At 41.6% G+C, this 22881-nt stretch overlaps 3 protein-coding genes across 4 annotated transcripts; all 3 read left to right on the forward strand.

The window, feature by feature from the left end:
- Positions 1 to 458: 458 nt before the first annotated feature.
- amotl2b (angiomotin like 2b) lies at positions 459 to 7832 on the forward strand. 2 transcript variants are annotated; one of them, XM_067474946.1, is made up of 11 exons: positions 459 to 632; positions 1114 to 1891; positions 2375 to 2543; positions 3720 to 3864; positions 3973 to 4062; positions 4731 to 5026; positions 5126 to 5301; positions 5472 to 5525; positions 5616 to 5812; positions 5951 to 6082; positions 6531 to 7832. In XM_067474946.1, the coding sequence occupies exons 2-11, from the start codon at positions 1200 to 1202 to the stop codon at positions 6614 to 6616; spliced, it is 2037 nt and encodes a 678-aa protein (XP_067331047.1). In that variant the 5' UTR covers positions 459 to 632; positions 1114 to 1199; the 3' UTR covers positions 6617 to 7832. The 2 variants fall into 2 exon arrangements, with proteins under 2 accessions (XP_067331047.1, XP_067331046.1); XM_067474945.1 differs by having other exon boundaries at positions 460 to 632; positions 5424 to 5525.
- Positions 7833 to 11200: 3368 nt separating this feature from the next.
- Positions 11201 to 15718, forward strand: LOC137098667 (uncharacterized). Its single transcript, XM_067475152.1, has 5 exons — positions 11201 to 11999; positions 12527 to 12578; positions 12678 to 12792; positions 12895 to 13144; positions 13652 to 15718. The coding sequence occupies exons 1-5, from the start codon at positions 11688 to 11690 to the stop codon at positions 15017 to 15019; spliced, it is 2097 nt and encodes a 698-aa protein (XP_067331253.1). The 5' UTR covers positions 11201 to 11687; the 3' UTR covers positions 15020 to 15718.
- Positions 15719 to 16552: 834 nt separating this feature from the next.
- Positions 16553 to 22507, forward strand: LOC137098692 (uncharacterized). Its single transcript, XM_067475202.1, has 6 exons — positions 16553 to 16978; positions 17500 to 17795; positions 18699 to 18795; positions 18889 to 18955; positions 19037 to 19295; positions 19517 to 22507. Exons 1-6 carry the CDS (start codon positions 16666 to 16668, stop codon positions 20762 to 20764), a joined length of 2280 nt encoding a protein of 759 aa, XP_067331303.1. The 5' UTR covers positions 16553 to 16665; the 3' UTR covers positions 20765 to 22507.
- The last annotated feature ends 374 nt before the right edge of the window (positions 22508 to 22881 follow it).

Below are 22881 nucleotides of genomic sequence, written 5' to 3' on the forward strand. Positions count from 1 at the left end.
AGACTTTACTCTCATGTTAATATAATTATTTGCAATAGATCAGAAGAATTAAAAATAAATGTAACAATGCAACTGGTATAGGGGAATTATACACACTGAGTACTTTACATTAACTGCTGGACCTTTCTAAGCAGTATTTAACAATATGTATTCCACATTCTGCACAATGACTTTTTGGTCGGTGACTGATTTGAACAGAAAAACAAAGTAGCGCAGTTATTAAATTCTAAAGTGTTGTGTTTGTACCAGAAAGGTCGACACATCTCGTTATAATCTTAAACGCATTCACCATGAGCTTTGTAAAACAAAGCTCTTTCCTATACTTCTTTTTAACCCCTTGTTGGTAACGATGCAACCCCCCCCCACCTCCCCCCCGCTTTTACGCTTTTGATCCCCGGGGGACGTCGCGCTTTACATTCCTGACATTCCGATCTCAGTCCTGCTCGGTTACTTATTATCGCCGCCTGCTCTCCCCACAGTCATTTCACAGCAAGGGAGGACCGCGGCCGCCTGTCCGAGGGCAGGAAGATGAGACGCGTTTGACTTAAAAACACTCATGGAAATAGTGGAATTACTGTGAATTTTACACCGAGGTCGATAACAACGTTTTATTACGATGAGAGCGTGAGCTGGTAAGAGGAGCGTCTCTTTCTCCCTGAGCACAAACACGAGTAAAGTAGCAGCGTTGTAACTTCTGGTTTAAACAACTGACAATTGTTTTGATGTGAGAGGGAATGAAAGGTATTTTCAAAGTTGAAGTTACTTTACAGTGCGGTTTCATGCGCTTTTTCTCCCCCGTGAGAGGGGATTTTGTTTGGCGCACGTATTTTCTGCTGCTGAGGAAAATGTCTCCTCGTGCCTGTGTTGTCGCTGTTGACTCGTGTTCACGAAATACTCGAACCAACATGAAACGTGAAAGGTGTAAACAGACGTTATATAAAAGCAGATGTGTTTATGGCCTGTGTTGCCAGTTGTGATGTTACATGTTTCAAAAAACCTTCTTTGAAGGTTCCCTCATGTTCTATGGCAGCACTCTTGATGCTATCAGTTGTCTCATATGATTAACACAGCCACCTCACACTGATGCTACTTTCTCATCCTGTTTTCTTCCAGGTTCACCGCTGGTTTATTAAAATAGTTTCCAAATAATAAAGAGCACAACTGTTCTTAAGTGAGAATAAGAACTTGAACAAAAGAGTATGTCATCCACTGAAGAGCCATCTGGCACGGTCCTGCACAGACTCATCCAGGAGCATCTCCGCTATGGAAACCCCACAGACACCCGCACCTTATTAGCCATCCAGCAGCAGGCCCTGCGCGGAGGCAGTGGAAGCAACAGTGGACCCAGCCCAAGATCCTCTTTGGAGAGTCTCACCCAGGAGGACCCTCCATCTCCTCAGCTCTCTGCCAGGCAGGAGCCTCAGGGTCAGGAGCATCAGGGCGACTACCACCACTCAGAAAGCGGCTACCAGCTCTACCAGCTACACGGGGAGGAGCTGCCAACCTATGAGCAGGCCAAAGCACAGTCTCAGTATCTAGCGACACACTGGGCCCCTGCAGCCCCTGTAGTGCAGCTTCATGAGGAGCTGCACGAGGGGGCCTTTCATGAAGAGGCAGACCTGATGGAGCTGAAGTGCAGCCATGTGCAATCACTCAGTGAGCATTGCATGCAGATATCTCTAGATAGGAATGATGTAGCTGCTAAAGCGAAGGCTATCAAATGCACGTCTCACAGCTACCCGGAGCTGCCTTACTACAGCCAACAAGCACTTCAGAGCACAGGGCCGAGCCTGGACAAGCGCTGCCCACCGCCAGAATACACAGCCCCCATTCAGGGCCAAGTATTCATCCCTCAGCAGGTCCACGAGAGCGTGCAGGCACAGCAGCACAGGTAAAAAGAGGCGTGTGATGACCATATCTGTGCTTGTGTTTGTGTGCGTTTTTTAAAAGCTGCTTTTGCATTACATCATACACTGCGGTTTAGTTTTTGTATGAGAGCCGGCGTAACAATCATCTTCCAGGTTTCATTGTGTTTCAAGAGCATAAACACATACTTATCCGTGTGAGTCACAGCATAGCCTGCACACCGCTTCACATTTCCTTCTTGAAATACTTAACAAGAGAACAAGTCCAGCCTTGTGGGTGATGGTAATGTTTGGCATTCAGCAAACAGGATAGTCTCACATGTTTGTGGCGCCTTGGATGCTTTTTACAAACGTATGTGTCTCATATAGACTTTCAAACTACCAGAGTGAGCTTGTCTGCTTGGTGATAGACAGGAATAAACTGATATTTCAGGTGTCTTGCTTTTTCATTCCTCTGAATGGCATCAAATTTAGATGTGAAATGAATATGGTTTGATTTGACTTTATAGGTATGTCCAGTCTGGTCAACAAGCCGAAGTCTCCTATTGCAGCACATTCACAAGCCTGCCACCTGCTGGCTTGGAGGAACCCAACCAGGTGGAACTGCTCCTGATTGAGAATGAGAGGCTGAGGCAAGAGCTGGAGAAACACAGAGAGAAGACTTGTCGTATTCAGAAGGTAAGCAGTGGAAATCCATGATAGAAAATCATTCATTTAACATCCAGAGGGAAATAAGCCAAAGTTGCTGCATAGCCACACGGCATCCTTCATCTCGGCCACCTGTCAATGAAACACAACCCCAATCAACAGTTGTCTTGACATCCAACTCCAGGATCACTCCCTCATCTGGAGTGGACAGATGAAATCAGCAGCTGCTGTCTTCATACCACAGAGAATTCGCAGAGTGCTACTGTGTTTATTGTGTAGGTGACCTAGAGAGTAGAGGCCAGAGAGTGTGTGTGTGCGTGCGTGTGCACGTTGGGTCCAGGGATTTTCAACGTAACCTAGGACTTGTCAGATAGCAGTTGTTTGGGTTGTGACTCACATAAAGCTGATGGGGGTGGGGTTGTGGTCCATGGCGGGTGGTGGGCTGCCTGGTTGTTTAAAAAGTGAAAGCTCCTTTTTGCTTTTTCACCCAACAGCCATATTTTAGCCTACTCACACCCTAATCGTTTTTTCTGCAATTTTCATGATTGATTCTCTAACCAAACAGGCCATAAAATGAGACATTTTCTTGTTCGACATAGTGGAAACAACTTTAGAGACATTTGATACCTCAGCCAAATCTTTTGTAAAATCCACTCACTGCTGGAGTTATGTCACATGGCCCTTGCCTTGTCTCAGCCTTAAAGAATGATAATTGCCGGGGTTGGAAAGTTTTCTCCGTCAGGCCGCAGCCCTGAGTAAACATGCCTGTGTGACTGCTGTAATGGTGGGTGTCTCTTTGCCGTTTCCACAACACAGGCATGCACACCTTCCCTATGCTGGCAGCCTTCCCAGACTTCTCCCCGCGTGTGTGTGTGTGTGTGCATTTTGGCCTTGCGGTGTGTGTTGTGTATGTACATGCTCTTGTGTGCTCACACACCTGGTACTATTGCTATCAGCCCTCAGGAATGTAGATAGAAATCAGTCTCACAGGGAGTGGTGCAGGCTTGAATTCCTTCTCAGAGTTGTACCAAACATACACACAAACACTGTCCTGTATACACTGTATTTTATGTACTGTAAAAACAAAAATCAACATTCCTGGCATTTCAAGTAGGTTAACCATGTATTACTCTTCTCTACCTTCTACCTCTCTGTTTTTCTCTCTTTTTTTTTTTCTCTGCCTCTCTGTCTTTCCTTCCCTTTCAGTTGGAACAGGAGATCCAACGGATTTCAAAGGACTATGAGACATTGATGGAGGGCAGCAGTAAGAGAGAGAACCTGGAGCAGGCACTGAGGAAGAGGCTGGTGGCGGAAATCAGGAGGCTGCAGGATTTCAACAGAGACCTTAGAGGTACGGGCCACTGCCACAGGACACACACAAAACCTCTGCCAACATATTAGCTCAAACATGCATATGGTTTTCAGACTAGTCTAAATTTAAAATTGTGTTGCATTACAGAAAACTTGCAAAATGCCAGAACGCACGTTGCAAAAGAAGTAGAAGCAGCGGACCACAACCAGCACCTCATGGCGAAACTCCTTGAACAAAGTAAATATGTAATTTTGTTTGACCAGATTCCTCTCCCCAGCTCTGTTACAGTCTCCTTTGCAATCAGCCTGCTTGATTGGACTGGATTGCAGCGTAGCATGGAGCCCTTTTTGTAACTAAGGACATCAAGCATGTATGAGTTTCTCTTGCATAACCTCAGCTTATTTGGTAAAAACGCTTAATTATAGGGAATTCAATCCACGCACCTCTTTGCAAAAGGAAATGAACTGGCTCTATCACAGGGCAGCGGTGGAAGTGGTAGAACTGAGGTTCCCCCCCCACCTGTTGTTAGTGTGATTTATGTTGTCTGTTTAAGGACTTAAGCAGAGAGGTGCCATTTGTATGGCCTTGGTGAGGAATGCTCTGTGTTATGTGGGTCAAAGGGATAAGAAGGTTTTTCGCCCCCTTTCCTCTCAGCATTCCACGACTGCTTTGCTAAATGAAGAACACTGGCTGCCATGTAGCAACTCTGGTACTTATTACTGGGTTTTGACTCAGGAGAAGGAAATTGATTGTATTTTTTTTTTAGAAATAACAGATTTGGAACAATTTCATACCTCATAGCATGTTTCATGTTGTTTTCCAACCCAAACTACTGTTAAAGTCATGTCCACACGCAGCAAGCATTCATTTAACTTTCCCAACGTTCTTTATTTATTTTGCTTCAGATGAGGAGCAGAACTTTGAGCGGGAACGTGTAGAGCGGGAACTGCAGCGATTGCAAGCCAAAGGGGAGGAGCAGAGCCTCAGGGCAAAGCGGCTTGAGGAGACCCTGGAGGCAGCTCGAGTACGCGGGCGTCAGCTTGAGGAGGAGCTGAGGAGGAAGAGGGCTTATGTGGAGAAGGTAGAGAGGCTTCAGAGTGCGCTGGCTCAGTTACAGTCCACCTGTGAGAAAAGGGAAAGCCTGGAGATGAAGTTGAGGACACGACTGGAGCAGGAGCTGAGGAGTCTAAGGGCACAACAGGTACATTTGCAAAGGGTGAAATTATAATGAGTTTCAAATTTTCTTTACTGTATTTTCCTACTAATCATTTAATTGTGTCTATTTCATTTACCACCTCAGAGGCAATCCCAGCCACCAGGAGTGACCATGGGCTCGCTGCATGAGCGTCTGCGTGAGCGGGAGGAGCGAATCCTTGCGCTGGAGGCTGACATGGTGCGCTGGGAGCAGAAGTACCTGGAGGAGAGCACCATGAGGCAGTTTGCCATGGAGGTGGCTGCCACTGCTGCTGCTCAGAGGTAAGGATCATGTAACACTAGCATTCGCGCGACATTTAGTAAAACGTTCCATGTACACAGTTTACAGTGCAACGTTTTTCAGCTCATTTGAATTTAAATTCCAATTTCTCAACCTTTTGCAGAGACACCACCATTATTAACCACTCACCCTGCCACTCTTCCAACAACAGCTTCAATGAGGACCTGCCAGTTGCTGACTACAGGAATCAAGAGATGGAGAACAGGTGCAGACTTATGATTGACCTTGTTCCAGATAATTGTTTTTATAAATCATGACATGGTTTCTGACCTGTTATTGTTTCGTTTTGTGCCAGGATCCGCGCTCTTTACGCTCAAATCTTGGAAAAGGATGCTGTGATCAAGATCCTCAACCAGCGGTTGCATCAGGACCAGGGGAGGAAAGAAGAGCAAAGTACACATACAAACCTCCTCAATACTGCTGGGGGAACACTCCAACCAGCCCCCTCTACTTCCTCAATTAGCACCATCAAGACTACCACAAAGACCAGAGGTGAGCAGAATAATGTTGCATTTTTACATTGTTAATTTGGGGCAGTACAAAGTCAAAGCAGCTTACCTGTTTCTAATGGCTCCAATATGGGCCATGTAGGCATCTATACATAAACTTTTCTGTGACGTTCCCTTTTAGGTAAGAGTCTTTCAGATGATAAGAATTTCGCAAACCCTGAGTTATCTGTTCAGTCTGAACCTGGAACAGTAGAGTGGCAGGTGGAGGGAACCAAAGCCAAAGAGACTGCCAGCACAACTAAGCTAAGCCGGGGTAAGTGATCTATCAAATATGCATGAGTGTGTTTGTTTACTACGGCCATTAATCCAATAATGCACTCAATGTAAAACTTAAATCGTAAATGATTTCTTCATGCTTAGTACAGTGAACAAATTGTTCTGCACAAGCTCAGAGTATGTAAATACACTTATGGACTTTGGCTTCATGGATGTTCAAATTGCTTAACAATGCTGCTGCTTAAGCAGCCAATCAGATACCATCTGTGCAGCTCCTGGTTCATAATGTGGGTCTTGTGGAATGTGCATGGTTATGAAATCAAGTGGATCTGTTGACTGAGCACATTTACCAAAGGGGTCTGTTTAACTGGGGGAAATTCACTTAACCTTTAGTCACTGATACATCAGCTGGAATATTTTACCACAGTTTTTAACCTTAAATCATGTATATCATGTTTTTATTGTCTCTTGTTATTTTTTTCCAGACAAGGCAGAACCTAAGAAGTTGCTATTAAATCCCTTCAGAGGCCTGGAAGAGCTGGATTCAGAGGCGGTGGAAATCTTCATTTAGAGAACTGGCTTTTAAATGAGGAAAACAAAGCAATTCTGAGAAGCTGTGAAGAGTGCAAGTCCTTCAGTAGATAATGGAAGAAAATCTTGTGTGCAAGAACGTCGTGGACAGAGGCCAACAAACAAACAAAACAAACAGAAAAACCCTTTCAGATTTTAAAGAGGGAGCAGTGCTCCGACTCACTGGACAGCTGGACAGCTGCAGGCAGCCTGTTTAGCTGGGTGAGAAACTATGGCTCTCCTAAGGTACTTGGACAGTATTGTGGATTGTAATAGGGCAACATGTTCTCAGAGAATATATGTCAAAATATTTATATAAATAAATATATATATACAGAAATATAATTGCTGCTTTCCAGAATGTATTCCCTCTTTTATCTACTATCCCAACCCAGTGAGTTAAGAAGCTACATATTTATCTTATCTGGTTTCCAACTTCCTCAAATAATCCTTACTCATTCTAGATAAATATCCAATAAATGGTTATCTATGTGACCCACTCTCCAAAAAATGTTAATCTGAATAACCTCACATTCCCATCACATGGAAAATATGTGTTTGGAAGACTTCCCTTTACTCAATAATTTAAGCTGATAACACAAGAAACACTGCTGATTTAAATGTGTCTGCTGTTCATATCCATTAAGACTGAGTAGCTGGTCCTACACAGACAGACAGAGGGTATTTGAAGGGTAAGATGCATAAGGCAAAAAAAGACAAGTTGGTATATTTTTGCCACACTGACACAGTTTGTAATTTTGGGAGGGTGTTGCATCATAGTGATTGTTTCATGATCTGGTTTGTAATTCCTTCTCAGAGTATGTTTGCATGTGTGACTACAGTATGTGAGTGTGGTGATTCTGCTGGTTTGGTCACCGTTGTGGATAAAAGTTGAAAACTACATTGTGTTTGTTTTTCACTTTCACTGTGAGCTTTGAACTAACAAACAAGTTAAACAGGTAATTATTATTGTTATTATTATTTTATTATTTTGTACAGATGTCTGTATTGAGATAAAAGAATGCTTTGAGCAGGACGCCAAAGAGTTTTTATGTTTGTTTTAAGTTATGTTCCGACAATCACGGACACGTCAAGCTATAAACAACCCGCCAAGTGTTGTCTTCAGACATTTGTGTGAACTTCAAACCGTATGAAGGTTTTACAGTTGAATTCATGCAAAATTTCATAAAGCAATAAAATATTCTAATATACATGAACTGGCTTTTGAAAACTTTAAACACTCAGCTGTTTTTTTTCTGCTAAGACATGAAAATAAGCCCCAAATTGCTTCTCAAGTGTTAAAAAAAGATCTCTTTTTGTTCCACTCCATCTTCTGTCTCACTTTGTGGTTCCTTCTCCTCATTCCTGTCGTCTCGTTCCACCACACAGAAGAGTGCTCCTCATTAATAAGTACCAGAGCTGCATTCTTTTGGGTTCAACTTTCTCGGGTGGCCTGCTCTCTTGTTCTCTTCTTGCCATGAGGAGCATGCTTGACATAGATCACATTCTCACAGGGGCATGTAACCGTATACGTGACAAAAGCAGGTTTCTCCCAGATTAGCCACTAATGCCGTTTAAAATTCTTGCAAGCACCTTTACTAATATGTGTTCCATTCCTTAATAGCTTTTATTGCCTTTAATTTGACTCACACCCAGAGGCGTTAGCAAACTATTGTAGATGAGAGAATGGAGAGCTCAGTTATGTGGTGTCTGTTTTGGGATAGATCTGCCTACCTCACTCACACACAATCACAGATATCCACTTGGACCGGTTTGGAGTGGTCGAGCAGCACTGACAATGAGACCTCACAATGCAGTAGGACAATAAGTTATGGCAGTGTCAGCTCACATGTTCGAGTGGCCATCTTCTGTCTGCAAGGTCTGAGTGTGTGTATGTGAAACTATGGCTGGAAGAAAGCAGCTTTCACACATTTTAACGGATAAACAGGAGCTGTAGAGTCTTTCACATTAAAACATCAAAGAAATTATCTCTTTTTTTACGTGTGTATTATAGCTTTAAGTTATGTGTTAGCATGTCATAGCACTTGTCATAGCACTAATATGTATTTGAAAAAGTAAAATAAGGTAGCTGTAAACTTTAAACTTCTTGAACCCTGTTCAAAATATCAAAGATTATTATTGTTTTTTTGTTTTTTTTTACATTTCTAGTGAAGGCTCCTTGGTTTAATGTGATTGTGTGTCAAACATAATCAGTTCAATGTGCCTGTCAATGGTAACGTTCTGTGCAGCGTTTCAAACACTTGTCATTATTCTCTTACACCACGGAGTGAGCAAAGTTAGAATGTATAATGCTGTAATGTGATTTGGTACTTGAAAGAGGAATATGTTAAAACACCTACGCATGCCTGGACTTGAAAGCTGTGGATATGAGCTGGGGAAATAGTACAGATGCTTTTGACAGAGAAGCTTGTATGGGAAAACACAGAGCAGGAACTGGTGGTATGCACTGCCATCAATCTTATTTATGAACTGAGAGCTCTTATCTGGTGTACTGACTGACAACATTGTAAAGACTCGCCAACATTCCTCTGTGAATGTGAAAGGCAGCTGACATGTTTCAACTCCGACTCTCGCTCTTTTCCCAGAATTGATATGCCGAAGGAGAAAAGAACGTGCACAGGAGTAAAAATTCTTTGTGTACAAACATCCAGAAAACTTACATTTTCTACATGTTCTGGAACAATTTCCCCTCTATTCTTTAACACGGTCACATGGGAACTTCACATTGAAGTACATTCACCATTAATGGAGTGGGGTTTGTTGCTGTGTAAACAGTGAAAATGATCTTCTCACAGTGTGTTTGTGTGCATTGCTGGGGTTATTGGCCCATTCTGGTGTTTACAGTTTCACAGCACATTCCTAATAAGTTTTAGTACATTCAGCAAATACACTGATGCTGAACAATTATATAAAAGATCAAAGAGACTGTGCACTTTTTACGCTGGTAATCACTGTGGCCTTTTTTGATTTACAATGCCAGTAGGAAAGTAGAGCAATAATCTAACATACATATTATCATGTGCATGTGGCCAAACACAAGGATGTGAATAAATAATGAGGTAGTGTGATGACAGATTGATTGACTGGCCTCAACAGTGCAGATGTGCATTATGTAGCACTGATTAATGGACACTTGGAATAACTTATAACATACCCAGCAAGTAGACACCATCAAAACACTCAGCAGGAATAAAAATAAATCCAAAGAGCCTCGTCATTTCTTTCTCTTGTCTTAAAATCTAGTATGTGGTACATTGATAGCACACGCAGCACAGAGGGGGGCAAAAATGTAACCTGTTACCACCTGCTTCACAAGCCTGTTGCGGAGGCTGCAGTTCTGAATGGAATTCCTGTTTGTTCAGGGGCCATATGTTTAAAACCACAGAGATAACCTTGGAACCACATTTCAGCCACGTGTTCCAGCTGCGGACTTCGGCAAAAAATCCGCATTACAAAATGTGAGACAGAATTTTATGTGATCAGCACTTTGACTTATTATTAAACCACCTACTTTTAGTACAGTTACTTTTTTGGGGGAGTTTCAAAAGGAGCCATATGATCCTTCTTTCCTTCTTTTGTAGGCTACTTTCTTTGTTTTAAGGGTCTTGATATATATTTGTCTGTTGAAAATCTTCTGTATGGAAAACATGCAATAACTATACAAGTATATATAACTTTATTAATTCAATAGGACTGTGAGAATTCATACAGAACTAAATTACTGTTTACAATTACAGATCCCGGGAGATACATAACATGAGGCATGAACTGTACAGTATGTGCTCCACCTCCTGGAAAACATGTGTCCTTTGAGGCGATGAGACCTTTAGCTTCATCACAAAGCTACACACACACACACACACACACACACACATACGCTCACACACACACACACAGACACACAGACACACACAGACACACACATGCTCTCTCTCACTCATTTGAGACTATTTTCAGTGCAATATTTTGCCATAAAAGAGAGAGAGAAAGAAAGGGAGAGAGGGTGAGAACTGAGAGGAGCTACACAGGACTTCTCCCATCCTTTGCAGGTGATGTTTTGAGGATGGGGCTGAGAGACCATTGACCCTCAGGTGGGTTTAAGAGGAGGAACTTGCTTTTAAATCCCTGTTTTGTCCATTTTCATCACTTATTTATATTGTTTCTAACTTTTTGATTTTATGTTCTGTTCCATATCATGTTTCAACATTTACTTTTTTTAGTATTAAGTTTTTTAACAGGTACTCAGGTCACTCATCAGATTCAGGTCAGTTTTGTACGAGTTTTGAAATTTTTTATACGATACCAAATTTCATAGTCTGCAATATAAAAAAAAAAACAAATAAATAAATTACTACCAGTTTCTTTGACTTCTCAGAAATGACAAGTGATTGTGATTATCATTATAATATGAACAGCTGACAATAGTCAAAGTTGAGAACTTTTAAAGGTGAACATCGACACCTGCTGGAAACTACACATATGTACACGTCTGCACTTGACTGTTATCAGCCTGTTTTACAGCTTTTTGGGGGCTAAAGCAACAAGACTATTTTCCTCCCTTTTTCATACGTGAAAGATTTTAATTATTAATATTCTAATTAAAAAATTATTCTGATTAAAACTGAGTAAATTCATGTTAAATTGTTATGCAAACCTTATTTCTGAACATGCACCAAATAACGTTATTACAGAAATACTTTATATTCCTATATTATTTTTTAATAATATACAAATGTTGCCCAAACAATATGCTATTTAATAAAATAAGCTAAATAAACGAATAAATACATATTGCTAAAAAAGAATATATAAATAATAAATAGATCATTTCAGTTTGACAAAAATCCATCGCCGCCGGTGTACGCCTGGTATGAAACCCTTCGAACCCGTCCATTCAACTCCGCCCACGCCGCCGCTATGGCCACCGCAGGTAGCTGCGTTAGCTTAGCGCTGTGGTTGAAACAAACCTAAACCCACAGTGCTGCGGCTTTACAAAGATGTAAACCGCAGTCAGGCGCCTTAGGAGCTGGAAGGAAAATCTTACATCCAGGATGTGCTCCGTTGTCGGATGTGGTTCCTGGCGTCGGAGAACGCAGCGGTTCCGGTTACCAGAGGATCCGGAGAAGAGACTGGAGTGGGTCCAGTTTCTGGCCAGTGTCAACAAGCAACGATTTAAAGAGTCATCCTGGACTGATATCACCATCTGTGGCGAACACTTCAAAGCGGACTGTTTTGAAAACCCGAGCCCGGATCACTTATGTGTGGCTGGCGGGGTCCAGCTCAAACCCAGTGCGGTCCCATCCGTTTGTCCCCGGTCAGAGCAAGACGAACCTGAACCCATTGTGGAGACACCAGAATGTGTGGTGAGTGTGTTCTGACAGCTCTACACACACAGTGTATGTGAAGACATAACCAACATGTCAGTGAAGGACTTCTAAGTTTGTAATGCTACACGCACAGTGACACACAACGTCCATTAACCGTGTTTACTGTGAGCAGCGTACTGTGTGTCAGACACGTTGGTGATGACAGCAGCGCTGCTGTCAGCAGAAAGCTGCACATCACTTCCAACCTTTGTACAGCATCAGCACAGCACTTCACAACATGTACTAACTACGGAGAAAGTTCACACCCAGAATCTTCCCAGAGGAAACTGATCAGTAGTGCTAATCCACAAATGATGCTTTTGCTTGTACTGACAGTTGTGTCTGTTATAGTGCTACTACACAGTAGCTAGATATGATATCATGTTAATATACATTGTCCATACATAGTCGTGATATGTTTTCAAATGACATGGTAAGATGTGGTATTGTAAAATCAACCAAACTCTATTTCAATGTTTTGTGCTAACTACAAGCTTGTGTTACATTTTTGTTACGTTCTGTAGGAGCCTGTGGAAAACACTGAAGTGGCTCGTCAGCATGATCAACTTAAAACAAGTAATCGAAGTTCTATTTACGAAAAAATCAGGTCTGACTTCAATGAGTTCAGTAAAGTTAGTGAATTTATCTCACATTGTTTCTACTTTTAATTTGCAGATGCCCAAGGAGGCCCAGTCTCAAAAGGAGTCTCCTGTTCTGAAACAAAAGTGTTCATATCGGCGTATGGTCAGATGAAACCAATACATGTGAATAGTGATTTAATCAGAGAAAAGTATGTTTTCTTTGAAGTTATGCTAAAAGTTTTGTCCCCTTTCCTACTTTTTACAGCAGTGCTTTTACAGCAATAGTGTTTTAATGTTTCATTGATTTTTAGAGCCACACTTCTAAAGATGAAGGACAAGCATGTTGTAAATGAAAAACGCCTCCTGCAGCTGTTCAGCAGCAAGTGCCCCTCATGTGGATCTAAGCTTGAGATGGAGAAGGTCACCTATGGGGTACTTCTCATACTGAACCAGCAGTGCCTTCAGTGTGAGTACAGAAACCAGTGGCAAAGCCAAGTCAGTGACAGGGTACCAACGGATGAAGAACAACACCTGGCAGGAGCCACAGAAATCATTCCAGAGGTAGGACATCATTAGTCAGTCTATTTAGATGCAATCAGCAACAGCTGAGCATATTTTTTGTAGAGTTGTGAATCCAAGACTAAAAAAACACAGCAACACATTTTTAAAATTAAAATCACTGTCAAAGTGTAAACCAAAAGCCTAATTTTCAACTTTTTGTCCCTTGGACAGATGTTAAAGTAGCCATTAAAAACAATTAATAAAAATATACCACAGAAGCAAATATCATAAAGTAAGCAAATAGAGACACAGGGCAACCAATTTTAAATAGACAAGTAGCAACTCACAGGATAAGCCGAGAGGAAAAAAACAATTATCAAAGGTAGTTAAACTTGATAAAATAAAACCACATTATACAGATGTCCCCGGTAAGACTAGTGGGGACATTACAACAAGCCGACGAAGAAATACAAACAGGAACAGACAAGTTTAGCAAGCATGGACTTGCTAAATACTATATGTATTTGTAAATTTAAAACCATATCCATTGTTGTCACTGTACTACAGGCAGAACCAACAGATGATGCCCACTTCAGTGACACAGGGGTCCCCGAGACGGTTGCTGGTATTGATGAGGAGAATGATCCCATAGATGAAACTGAGGAAACAAGTGATCAGAGCGACATGGACTCAGAAGAGGAGTGGAAGCCAGTGAATAATTTGTTTTCAGCTAGAGTGCTTCAAAAGAAACCCAAAGAAAAATACCAAGATGCGGGGGAAGGAGAGTATGAATATTATCCCTCACACACCCCCAGATACACCAAATACAGTCAGCTCTGCACAGAGTGTGGGATGTTTTTCGGTAGACGGTGGCCTCACACGTGTGAGCACAAGATTAAACCCTTTTCCTGCAACATTTGTGGGAAGAGGTGCGTCAGTGAGATTGCTCTCAATACTCACAGTAGAATCCATGATGACAAATATGAGCATCGGTGCAAATACTGCCATGTGACATTCAGAACAAAAGTGGACAAGACCACTCATGAGCAGATCCACTTCACAGACGGAAAACCGTATAAATGTCCTGACTGTTCAGAGACGTTTGCCTCGAACAAGGAACGCAGAATCCACCTGGAAGACCACAGAGGCCCCAAGCAGTTAAAATGTCACATCTGTGGGATTGAATTCCTCTGGCCCCTGGCTCTGCAGAGGCACTTAACTGTGCACACAGGAGAGAAGCCATTTAAGTGTTTGGTGTGCCAACGTGGCTTTAATCAGGCAAGTCACCTGAAATCTCACATGCGACTGCACACGGGAGAGAGGCCTTACAAGTGTCAGCATTGTGACAAATGCTTTAATCACAACGTGAGCCTGAAGAGTCATGTCCAGCGCTACCACTCGGCGAGTTCTGGAGGCGACCAGGAGAAAGAAAAGTTAAATGAAAGGGCAAGTGAGAGTGGTAACTCTCATGACAATGGGAACAAAAGGGGCACAGACTCTGATCTAGACGACCTAGACGAAGAACAGGATACATCTGAGGAGGACACAATATATAGCCCTAAAAAGAAAAGGAGAAGTACAGGTAGACCCATAGGAAGACCTAAGAACTTTGCATCAGGCAGCTTAGTTTTGGCAATTCAAGTGGGAGGCCCGGGTACAAACCCCAAAACTCAAAAACTACTAAAACAAAAGATGAAGAGTGCACAATGCAGTAATGAAGAAAGTGAGGATGGGCCGAGCGACAGCGACATGACCTCAATGCAGGAGGAGAACACAAGCAAACTGGCAGTGAGAGCAAAAAGTTCAGACGGCGACTGTGATTTCGACCCAGAATACTCAAGGAAGAAGACGAAGAACAGCAGCCACAACAGTGGCAAAATCACAAGGAAGCGCAGGGGAAGACCAAGAAAATGTAGTGGTGTGAAGATTTTATAAAAGGATCTGAAGATAAACGGAGCCGTGTAACATTGACTTTTATTCAGAACTGACTGATTTCTTAGAAAACTGTACTATGACATAAACATATACCTAGTTAAGTATATAAGTCATTGCCTTTTACTGTGTAGTGAAGCTGTTGCTTTCAAAAATACATATGAATCTTACTCTTTAATGTCTGTATCATGGGATCAAATTAGATATTAAACTGGGTTTAAGTGCTTGTGTTAAGCACACACACACACACACACACACACTAGTGAAACAAAAGGAGCAAATTCTAATGGTGAGGTATTTTTACATGTGTAGCATAAACCACATGCAAACATACCACTAACTTAATTAATAAAGGGCAAAGATGTCTGCCACCAGTCAGATCAGTGGTGAAATCACAGAGGGCCACTGGAGGAAGACAAAAAAAAAACCTTGTACTGTAGCTGAAGACACTTAAAAAAGACAATAAGCTGAAGACTTGACTCAAATTTAGTTTCAAGTTTCATTCAGACTTGGACTCCATGAAATATTTGAACAATTTAGTATCACAAAAAATTAAAGCCATACTATTTGGGTGGTGTATATTTCAATATCATTGCTTATAGTGTTAAGACCTAATGTCACTTTGGTGTCCAGATCCTTTTAAAGCTTGTTAACTGAGTAGACTGGGCAAAAGTATATTAAACTGGAATGATGTTGTCTGTCTCAAGTGTCTGTCTTACTTTGTTTTAATATCCCATTCTTTTTTGTACTTTTACACCTTACACTCTGTTAGAAGGAGTAAAGACATTCCTTACAAACATCCTGGTCTGTAAAGGCCTGGTTATACATTGGTGATGTACATGTACTGTATTCCTGAGACTAACTTATATATAAATAAATTTATACCCAACTGTTTCACACACCTATACAAGAAACAGATTTAACGTCACTGGTTTGGAGAGGAGAGGACTGATTCCTCACTGCTCACCGAACACGTATAGCATGCTGAAGGAGCCACACACAGCCAGTGATCTTGTGGAATAGCATTTGCAAGTATTAGATAGGCCTCTGTTAATTGTAACAGGTTTGAGGCAACAGAGCAGAATTTTTCAAATAATTTTGTTCGGTGACAACAAGGTAACTAAAAGACCAACACAATAATTATAAAATTTGGATTGAAATACAGTAACATGGTTCCCCAAATTGATCTCCCTGTGTTCTGATGCAGTAGCTGAAATTTTCTAAAGAGATCTATATTATAACTATCTGTAAGACTACAAGATTTACTGCATACGTAATAAGTGATGGGCTTCCACCATGTGGAGTTATTATGTAGACTTTATGTTCCCCGAGTTTGCAGGTTGTCTCATATAAGGAACCTAAAGAGAATTTTCATGAGTTAAAGGCAGTAGTCGTATATAAGTTAGCCTTTCATGTGGTTAAAACTTAGAAAACATTTTGACAGTGATGAGGAAAAGGACTGCGTTACGTCTGGCCTTCCCAATGGCCAATCCTACAACTACCAGAATGCATTACTCTTCCGGTTTTCCCAAAAGCCTTTCCGTAGAAGGCGTGTGTTTCCCATGGTGTTTTCACGTTCGCCGCTCACAGATGATTCAGTTTGGGTTTGTCTTCATCTTTTGCTCCATCAGCAAAGGATTTGAGCTGAAATGGTTTCGAGATGCCTTGTCCCGGGCTGCATGGCAACGACTGTAAAGAAAGACAGCGGGATCATCTATTTTCGTTTGCCAAAGGATCCCGAGCGGCGTAAACAGTGGCTAAAGGCTGCAAATAATCCCAAGTACGGAGAGAATTCTCCAGTTGAAAGTCTAAGGCATTTACGAGTGTGCAGCCTCCACTTTAAAATAGAGGACTATCAACGCAGTTTGTTCGCCAAAACGATGTGTAACACCGGCAGGATAAAAAAGCTAAACAAAAGTGCCACTCCGTCAGTCCATTTGAACCACGGGGTACCTGGACCTGGTAAGACCCCTTTACGGCTGTTCTGTTGAAATGGTAACGTCAGGTAAAGTACGTAGAGACAAGGGATTAGCAAACCAAGATGTACATTATGCGGTATTTAATATAAGAACTATTGCTTAGTGTAAAATGGCGTGTTTTACCATGGCTGGTGGTCACAATCAATAAAGATTCTTTATGCTTCGTACAAGAAGCATGAAGGGATGTAAGAGTAATGTCCTTTTCTGCATGTCCTGTTATAGTTGTTATAGTTCTGACTTGAAGTTTAAATTGCGTTACACTCAAAGTTTTTACACGGCATGTGAAGCCACATTAGGTATCGACCGCATTCTGCATTTTAATGTGAAATTTCGAACCGGGCTACGCCGGATGTGAAATCGAGAGAACCCAGCTATAAAGCCCTGCCCACGCCTTCTCCATCGCAGCAGTGATTTAAAAACAATGTAGCCGCTAGCTTGTCGCTGTTTTGATGTTGAAACACGATCGATGCCCTTTTAAACTTCACCGCTGTCCGACCACCGTAGGAGCTGAAAGGCCTGGACTTACAACCGGGATGTGCTCCGTCGTCGGATGTGGGTCGTGGCGTCGACGTGCGGAGAGATTCAAGTTACCAGATGATCCGGAGAAGAGACTGGAGTGGTTCCAGTTTCTCTTCGAAGTCAACGGACAACGAATAAAAGAGTCGTCCTGGACTGATATTAATATTTGTAGTGAACACTTTACAGAGGACTGCTTTGAAAACCGGAGTCTGTGTGAAACAGTCCTAATACCCAGTGCTGTCCCAACACTGTGTGTCATCTCAGAGCCAGACCAACCGGTGGTGAGTCTCCCGTGAGATTTGCTCCCCATCATATGTGCACATCAACACATCAGTGGGTTTGTACTCAAACATATGCCCCATATGCAGCTCGGGAGGTAGAGGTATTTTCTACCGCTGCTTCCAGTAGTTGTTCATCTCAGTAAATGCACAGCGCTAGAGGAGCAATCATAAATACAACAGGCAAGTGTCAGAGCCCAGGAAAATGCCCGCAAGCTGTGATTGTTTTTAGGATCTGTAAGCTGTTTATTATATTAAACCCAACAAACCCAGGACAAACTTGGTAGGGGGAATTTAAAGCCAGCTCCATATGATGACCTGCTGCAGTAATTGCGTGGCTTTGTGGCAAACAGCATGAGCATGCGAGATATCTTCATAATCCAGAGTGGACAGTATGGTAGATTGTTTAATGTAAGCTATTGGCTGCATGGCTCATTGTATACAAATTTCTGTAGTTGCATACAATAATAAATGTCTCTTCAAGTCATGTATTTGGCCATTTAACATTTCTCCCCTTTTAAATAGTAAACTCATATGCTCTTCCACCAAATAAAATGTCTATTTCTTTAATGTTACTAAGGGCAGCTCAGCCTCCCTTGTAGTGTCAAACTCATACATACAACACTAACTAGAAAAGTGAGGCCGACATGGTGAATTTAAACATGAGCCAAACATACTTTTCAGTGTAGGGCAACTGTGACATAACCCATCAGATCCATACATTTGAGACTCTGAAATGAATAACATTTGTACATTCTCATAAACAATCTGTCAACATGTTGTAAAACACCACAATAACATTGAACTCAACATTTGAGCGTCAGTGTTAAGTGGGTTAATGGATTTGTCAATTTAAAGAAAATGAATCACCAGGTATTTGGTGTGTTTGTGTGTGTGTGCATGTAGGAGCCTGTAAAAACAACAGAAGTTGCTTGTCAATGTAACTTTGGAGCTTCTAGTAATCTGACTTCCTGCTCTGACAAATCAAAACACGCCTTCACAGGTAAGAAGCTTCACATAGTTTGTTCTTCACAACTGAATACTGAACTTTATTTTGTAGGCATTCAAGTAACACGTCTGTGATTTTATTTTCCAGATACTATCACCTGTGGACATGACAACGAGCAGGACAGACATACAAATACTGATTTGAACATGGAGATGTATGTTACACTTGATTATCATTTTTGCTCACTTATTCTTTACATCAGGTTGACATTTTAATTTTTATTTTTTTTTATTAGGGTTGCTGTTCAACAAGTGGAAGGAAAGGTTGTTGTAAATGAAAACTGCCTGCTCCAGTTGTTTTGCCGCAAGTGCCCATTATGTGGTAGCAAACTTCAGATGGAGAAGGTCACCAAAGGGGTGTTGATTGTCTTGAACCAGCAGTGCCTTCAGTGTGAGTACAGAAACCAGTGGAAGAGCCAAATCAATGCCAGCATCCCAGCAGCGGAAGATCAGCAACTAACAGGAGGCAGACGAGTAACATCAAAGGCCCAAAAGGTGAGACTTCCATAGTTTGCCACGCTGCACCATATCCAGCTATCCAGATATCCATATTGTCTAGCATTTTGAGTATTTTACATGTACTTAGAACAGTAAATCACAGTGTCAGCAGCCAGCAGCCCATTCTAACTAATTTGCCAGTAAATGTCTGTCCACTATAGATTTCAGAATTTCTTTCCTAAGCTTGGTTCCAATTCTTCGCACTGTATTGTTTACAGGCAAATCCAACAGACGACAGCGCCAGCAGTAAAATTGTCTCTGAGATTCTTACTTTCAGCGATGAAGAAAGTGACCTTTCAGATGAGGGAGAAGACGCTGGCAAAAGTGGGATGAGTTCAGATGGTGAGTGGAGTCCCACTGAGGATAATACACTGGCTGAGGAGCTCAGAAATGATTCGGATGCAGAGACCGACTGTGAAGGTGACGAAGAGAGAGATCTTCAATCTCCAGATTGCCTCAGAATAAACGAGCTCTGCACGGAGTGTGGCAGCTTTTTTAATATTCAGAAGCCTCACACATGTGAACACAAAATTAAGCCTTTTGCCTGCAACATTTGTGGTAAAAGATGCGTCACTGAGATATCTCTAAAAAGTCACAGCATAATCCACAATGAAACGTATGAACATCCTTGCAAATACTGCCACGTGACCTTTAAAACCAGGCTGGATAAACTTAAACATGAGCAGATCCATCAAGATCAGAAAGCGCCCTATAAATGTCCTGACTGTCCATTGACATTTGCAACCAATAGAAAACGCAGAGTCCACTTGGGGAGTCACAGAAACATAAAGGAGTTTAAATGTGGAGTTTGTGGGATAACATTTAACGATTTGCATCACCTACGGAGACACTCTGTGGTGCACACAGGATTGAAGCCGTACAAGTGTTCAGTGTGTCAGCGTGGCTTCAACCAGAACACCCATCTCAAATCTCACATGCGTCTGCACACGGGAGAGAGGCCTTACAAGTGTCAGCATTGTGACAAGTGCTTTAATCACAACGTGAGCCTGAAGAGTCACGTCCAGCGCTACCACTCGGCGAGTTTTGGACGCAAACGGAAGGTCAATAAAAGGCCGAGTGACACAGGAGGTGCCGGAAACAATGGGAATGACAGAGGCACGCACTCAGGGTCTGACCATGTAGAAGAGCAAGACAGTGAAGAGGAGGTGCAGGAGCACAAAAAAGCCCTGACAAAATTTAGAAGGAAGTGCACAGGTAGACCCAAAGGAAGACCGAAAGGAAATGCAGCGTGCAACTTAGATCAGGCAGGAAAAACAAAGGACAAGCCTTCAAACACTAAGACTGTAAAGGCCAAAAAGTTAAAGAAAACAAGTTCCAGCGATGAAGCAAGTGAAAGTGAGCAATCAGACAGTGATGTATCATTTGCTTCAGAAAAGGAGGAGAAAGAAGAGAAGGAGACAAAGAAGAGGAGCACAGGAAGATTAAGAAAAGCATCCAAAAAATGACACTGACTGTAATTTTGACCCAGAAGGAGAATCGGAGAGAAAGAGGTGCAGCAGCCGGAACAGTGGGAAGAGCTTCAGGAAGTCTGGGGGGTAAAGAAGAACCTAGTGGTCTGAATACTTTTTTAACAAATTGAAAAGTAATTTGTGAAACGAATCAGACATAAAGAATGGAGGAACAGATATTATGAGTGGATCCACACAGACGAGCATCTCTGAATTGCATCATTTTTTACCGTTTCTGTAATTTTAACCTTGTTAAATGATGCATAAACCCTGCGATCTAATTGGAAACACATTAACCAACTCATATAACTTCTATTATGTTTTGTCATTACTTTTCTGAGTTCCTTTACAAGAACAAAAGTCAGTGTTTGTTAAAAAAAAAATCAATGTGAGGCTAATGTAAGGAGCTATTTAGTTTGATAAATGGCCTTGCTAGCGTTCACCAAACCCTCTCTGATTATTTGTGATTACTAAAATGGATGGATGTGTCATTACGGAGGATCAGCCAGAAAGTTGGTTGGGAAAAAAAGTCTAAGAAAATCAATGTTAATACAGGGTAATGTATTTGCAGATTACTTTTGGAACACCTGGGTTTTGATGAACGTCAAAGGAAGAGTATTTTGTTTAGGAAATACATATCCCTCTCATGTACAATATTGTAATAAGCTTTTCAATTTCAGGCTAAAGTATATTTTAAGGTGAAGCTTGGCCTAATGGTACAAAGCAATTATTTTGTTACATGTTTTGTTTCCTAAATCAATATTGCAGACTTTACCTGTTCGCTACTAACTCACTCACTGTTAATGGTCTTTACATAATGTCTTTGAACACATCGACCTGTACTGTGTAACAGGTCTGTTATTTTAACTTCTAAGTTTTGGAGCGTTTATTTAAAGTACATGTGGGTTCACACCTTTACCCCGAACTTCAGTGATAAACATCTTCTCTGTTTAAAGAAATGTTCTGGTGCTTTTGCATGGGCGAATTAGGTTGCTAGAAATTGGTCTATCTATCATTTTGATTGCATTTTAGAAATGACCATATACTTGTGTATTTATTCATCATCCTCATTGGTTAGAGTTCACACTACTATGGTGCAAAGTAAAGTAAGTCATTGTGCTGTTTATTTTATTTTTATTTTTTTTGCCCTTTCGGCTTATCCCTTGAGTTCAGGGTCGCCACAGCGGATGATTGTCCTCATGTTGATTTGGCACAGTTTTTATTCCGGATGCCCTTCCTGATGCAACCCTCCCCAATTTCTACCGGGGTTGGACCGGCACTGCACAGCTGGGGAGGGGAATGGGCTGTTAGGGGTTCAGTGTCTTGTTCAGAGACAGTTCGACTGCCTTTACCAACTGAGCTACAGCCGACCCTAGGTAAGTCATTGTACTGTTATTGGTCTGAAAACAGGGCATGTATGAAGAGCAACTGTTAGTCATGGAAAGTTCAAAGACACTTTGACATTTAAAACATTGTGTCAGCAACATTTTAATTAACCAAACTCACAGTTTGTTGTTAAGTGACAGATCACAGTTTGGCTCCTAGATTTAATTTTTCCATCAGCAGCGCTCATCATCTGCCATATGACACATCTATCTCAATATGGCTTTAAGTTTATTTCCAAACCATAGAGAAAGTAACTAGACAATTATGATGTAAATTAAATTACAAACAAGCAAAATACTGTATGGTCCTTTTAAGAGATGGCACATTTTTATATTAAAAATGTAAAAAAATAAATAAATATATATGACCACCGTTTTGACAGTGTTTTTATCATGTCCATTATTTTGCAGCATGTGTTGAAGAAAGATTCGATAATTAACTTTAACCTAAGAAAGAAAATCAGTCCTGGCGTCTGTCGATAACTTCAGCAGCGCTGTTGTTGGTTATCGGATGTATCAGTGCAGTTCTTGAATTTAAATGTGCGGCTGGCGTTACTGGTCTCATTCAGAAACCCTGACTGAATCTTGCCTTGCTTACATGTTAATCCTCTCACTCTTTGTGCCAGCACCTAAGCTTCCTTTAAGGCGCATCAACTTTTTCTGTCTGTTGGAGAAACTTTCCCAGCTTTTCTCTCGGCCTGTTGCTGGGTAAGCCCAAGGCTGCTAATT

This window comes from Channa argus, chromosome 14 (genome assembly GCF_033026475.1).
Source record: "Channa argus isolate prfri chromosome 14, Channa argus male v1.0, whole genome shotgun sequence".
Classification (NCBI taxonomy): domain Eukaryota; kingdom Metazoa; phylum Chordata; class Actinopteri; order Anabantiformes; family Channidae; genus Channa; species Channa argus.

Coding starts and splice junctions, on each gene's coding strand:
- amotl2b (XM_067474945.1), top strand. CDS start 1,200: ATGTCATCCACTGAAGAGCCATCTGGCACGGTCCTGCACAGACTCATC. Junction 4,063..4,730: donor GGCGAAACTCCTTGAACAAA/GTAAATATGTAA, acceptor ATTTTGCTTCAG/ATGAGGAGCAGAACTTTGAG. Junction 5,813..5,950: donor GACTACCACAAAGACCAGAG/GTGAGCAGAATA, acceptor GTTCCCTTTTAG/GTAAGAGTCTTTCAGATGAT.
- LOC137098667 (XM_067475152.1), top strand. CDS start 11,688: ATGTGCTCCGTTGTCGGATGTGGTTCCTGGCGTCGGAGAACGCAGCGG. Junction 12,579..12,677: donor GCATGATCAACTTAAAACAA/GTAATCGAAGTT, acceptor TTTAATTTGCAG/ATGCCCAAGGAGGCCCAGTC. Junction 13,145..13,651: donor CCACAGAAATCATTCCAGAG/GTAGGACATCAT, acceptor ACTGTACTACAG/GCAGAACCAACAGATGATGC.
- LOC137098692 (XM_067475202.1), top strand. CDS start 16,666: ATGGTTTCGAGATGCCTTGTCCCGGGCTGCATGGCAACGACTGTAAAG. Junction 16,979..17,499: donor CCACGGGGTACCTGGACCTG/GTAAGACCCCTT, acceptor CGACCACCGTAG/GAGCTGAAAGGCCTGGACTT. Junction 17,796..18,698: donor CAGAGCCAGACCAACCGGTG/GTGAGTCTCCCG, acceptor GTGTGCATGTAG/GAGCCTGTAAAAACAACAGA.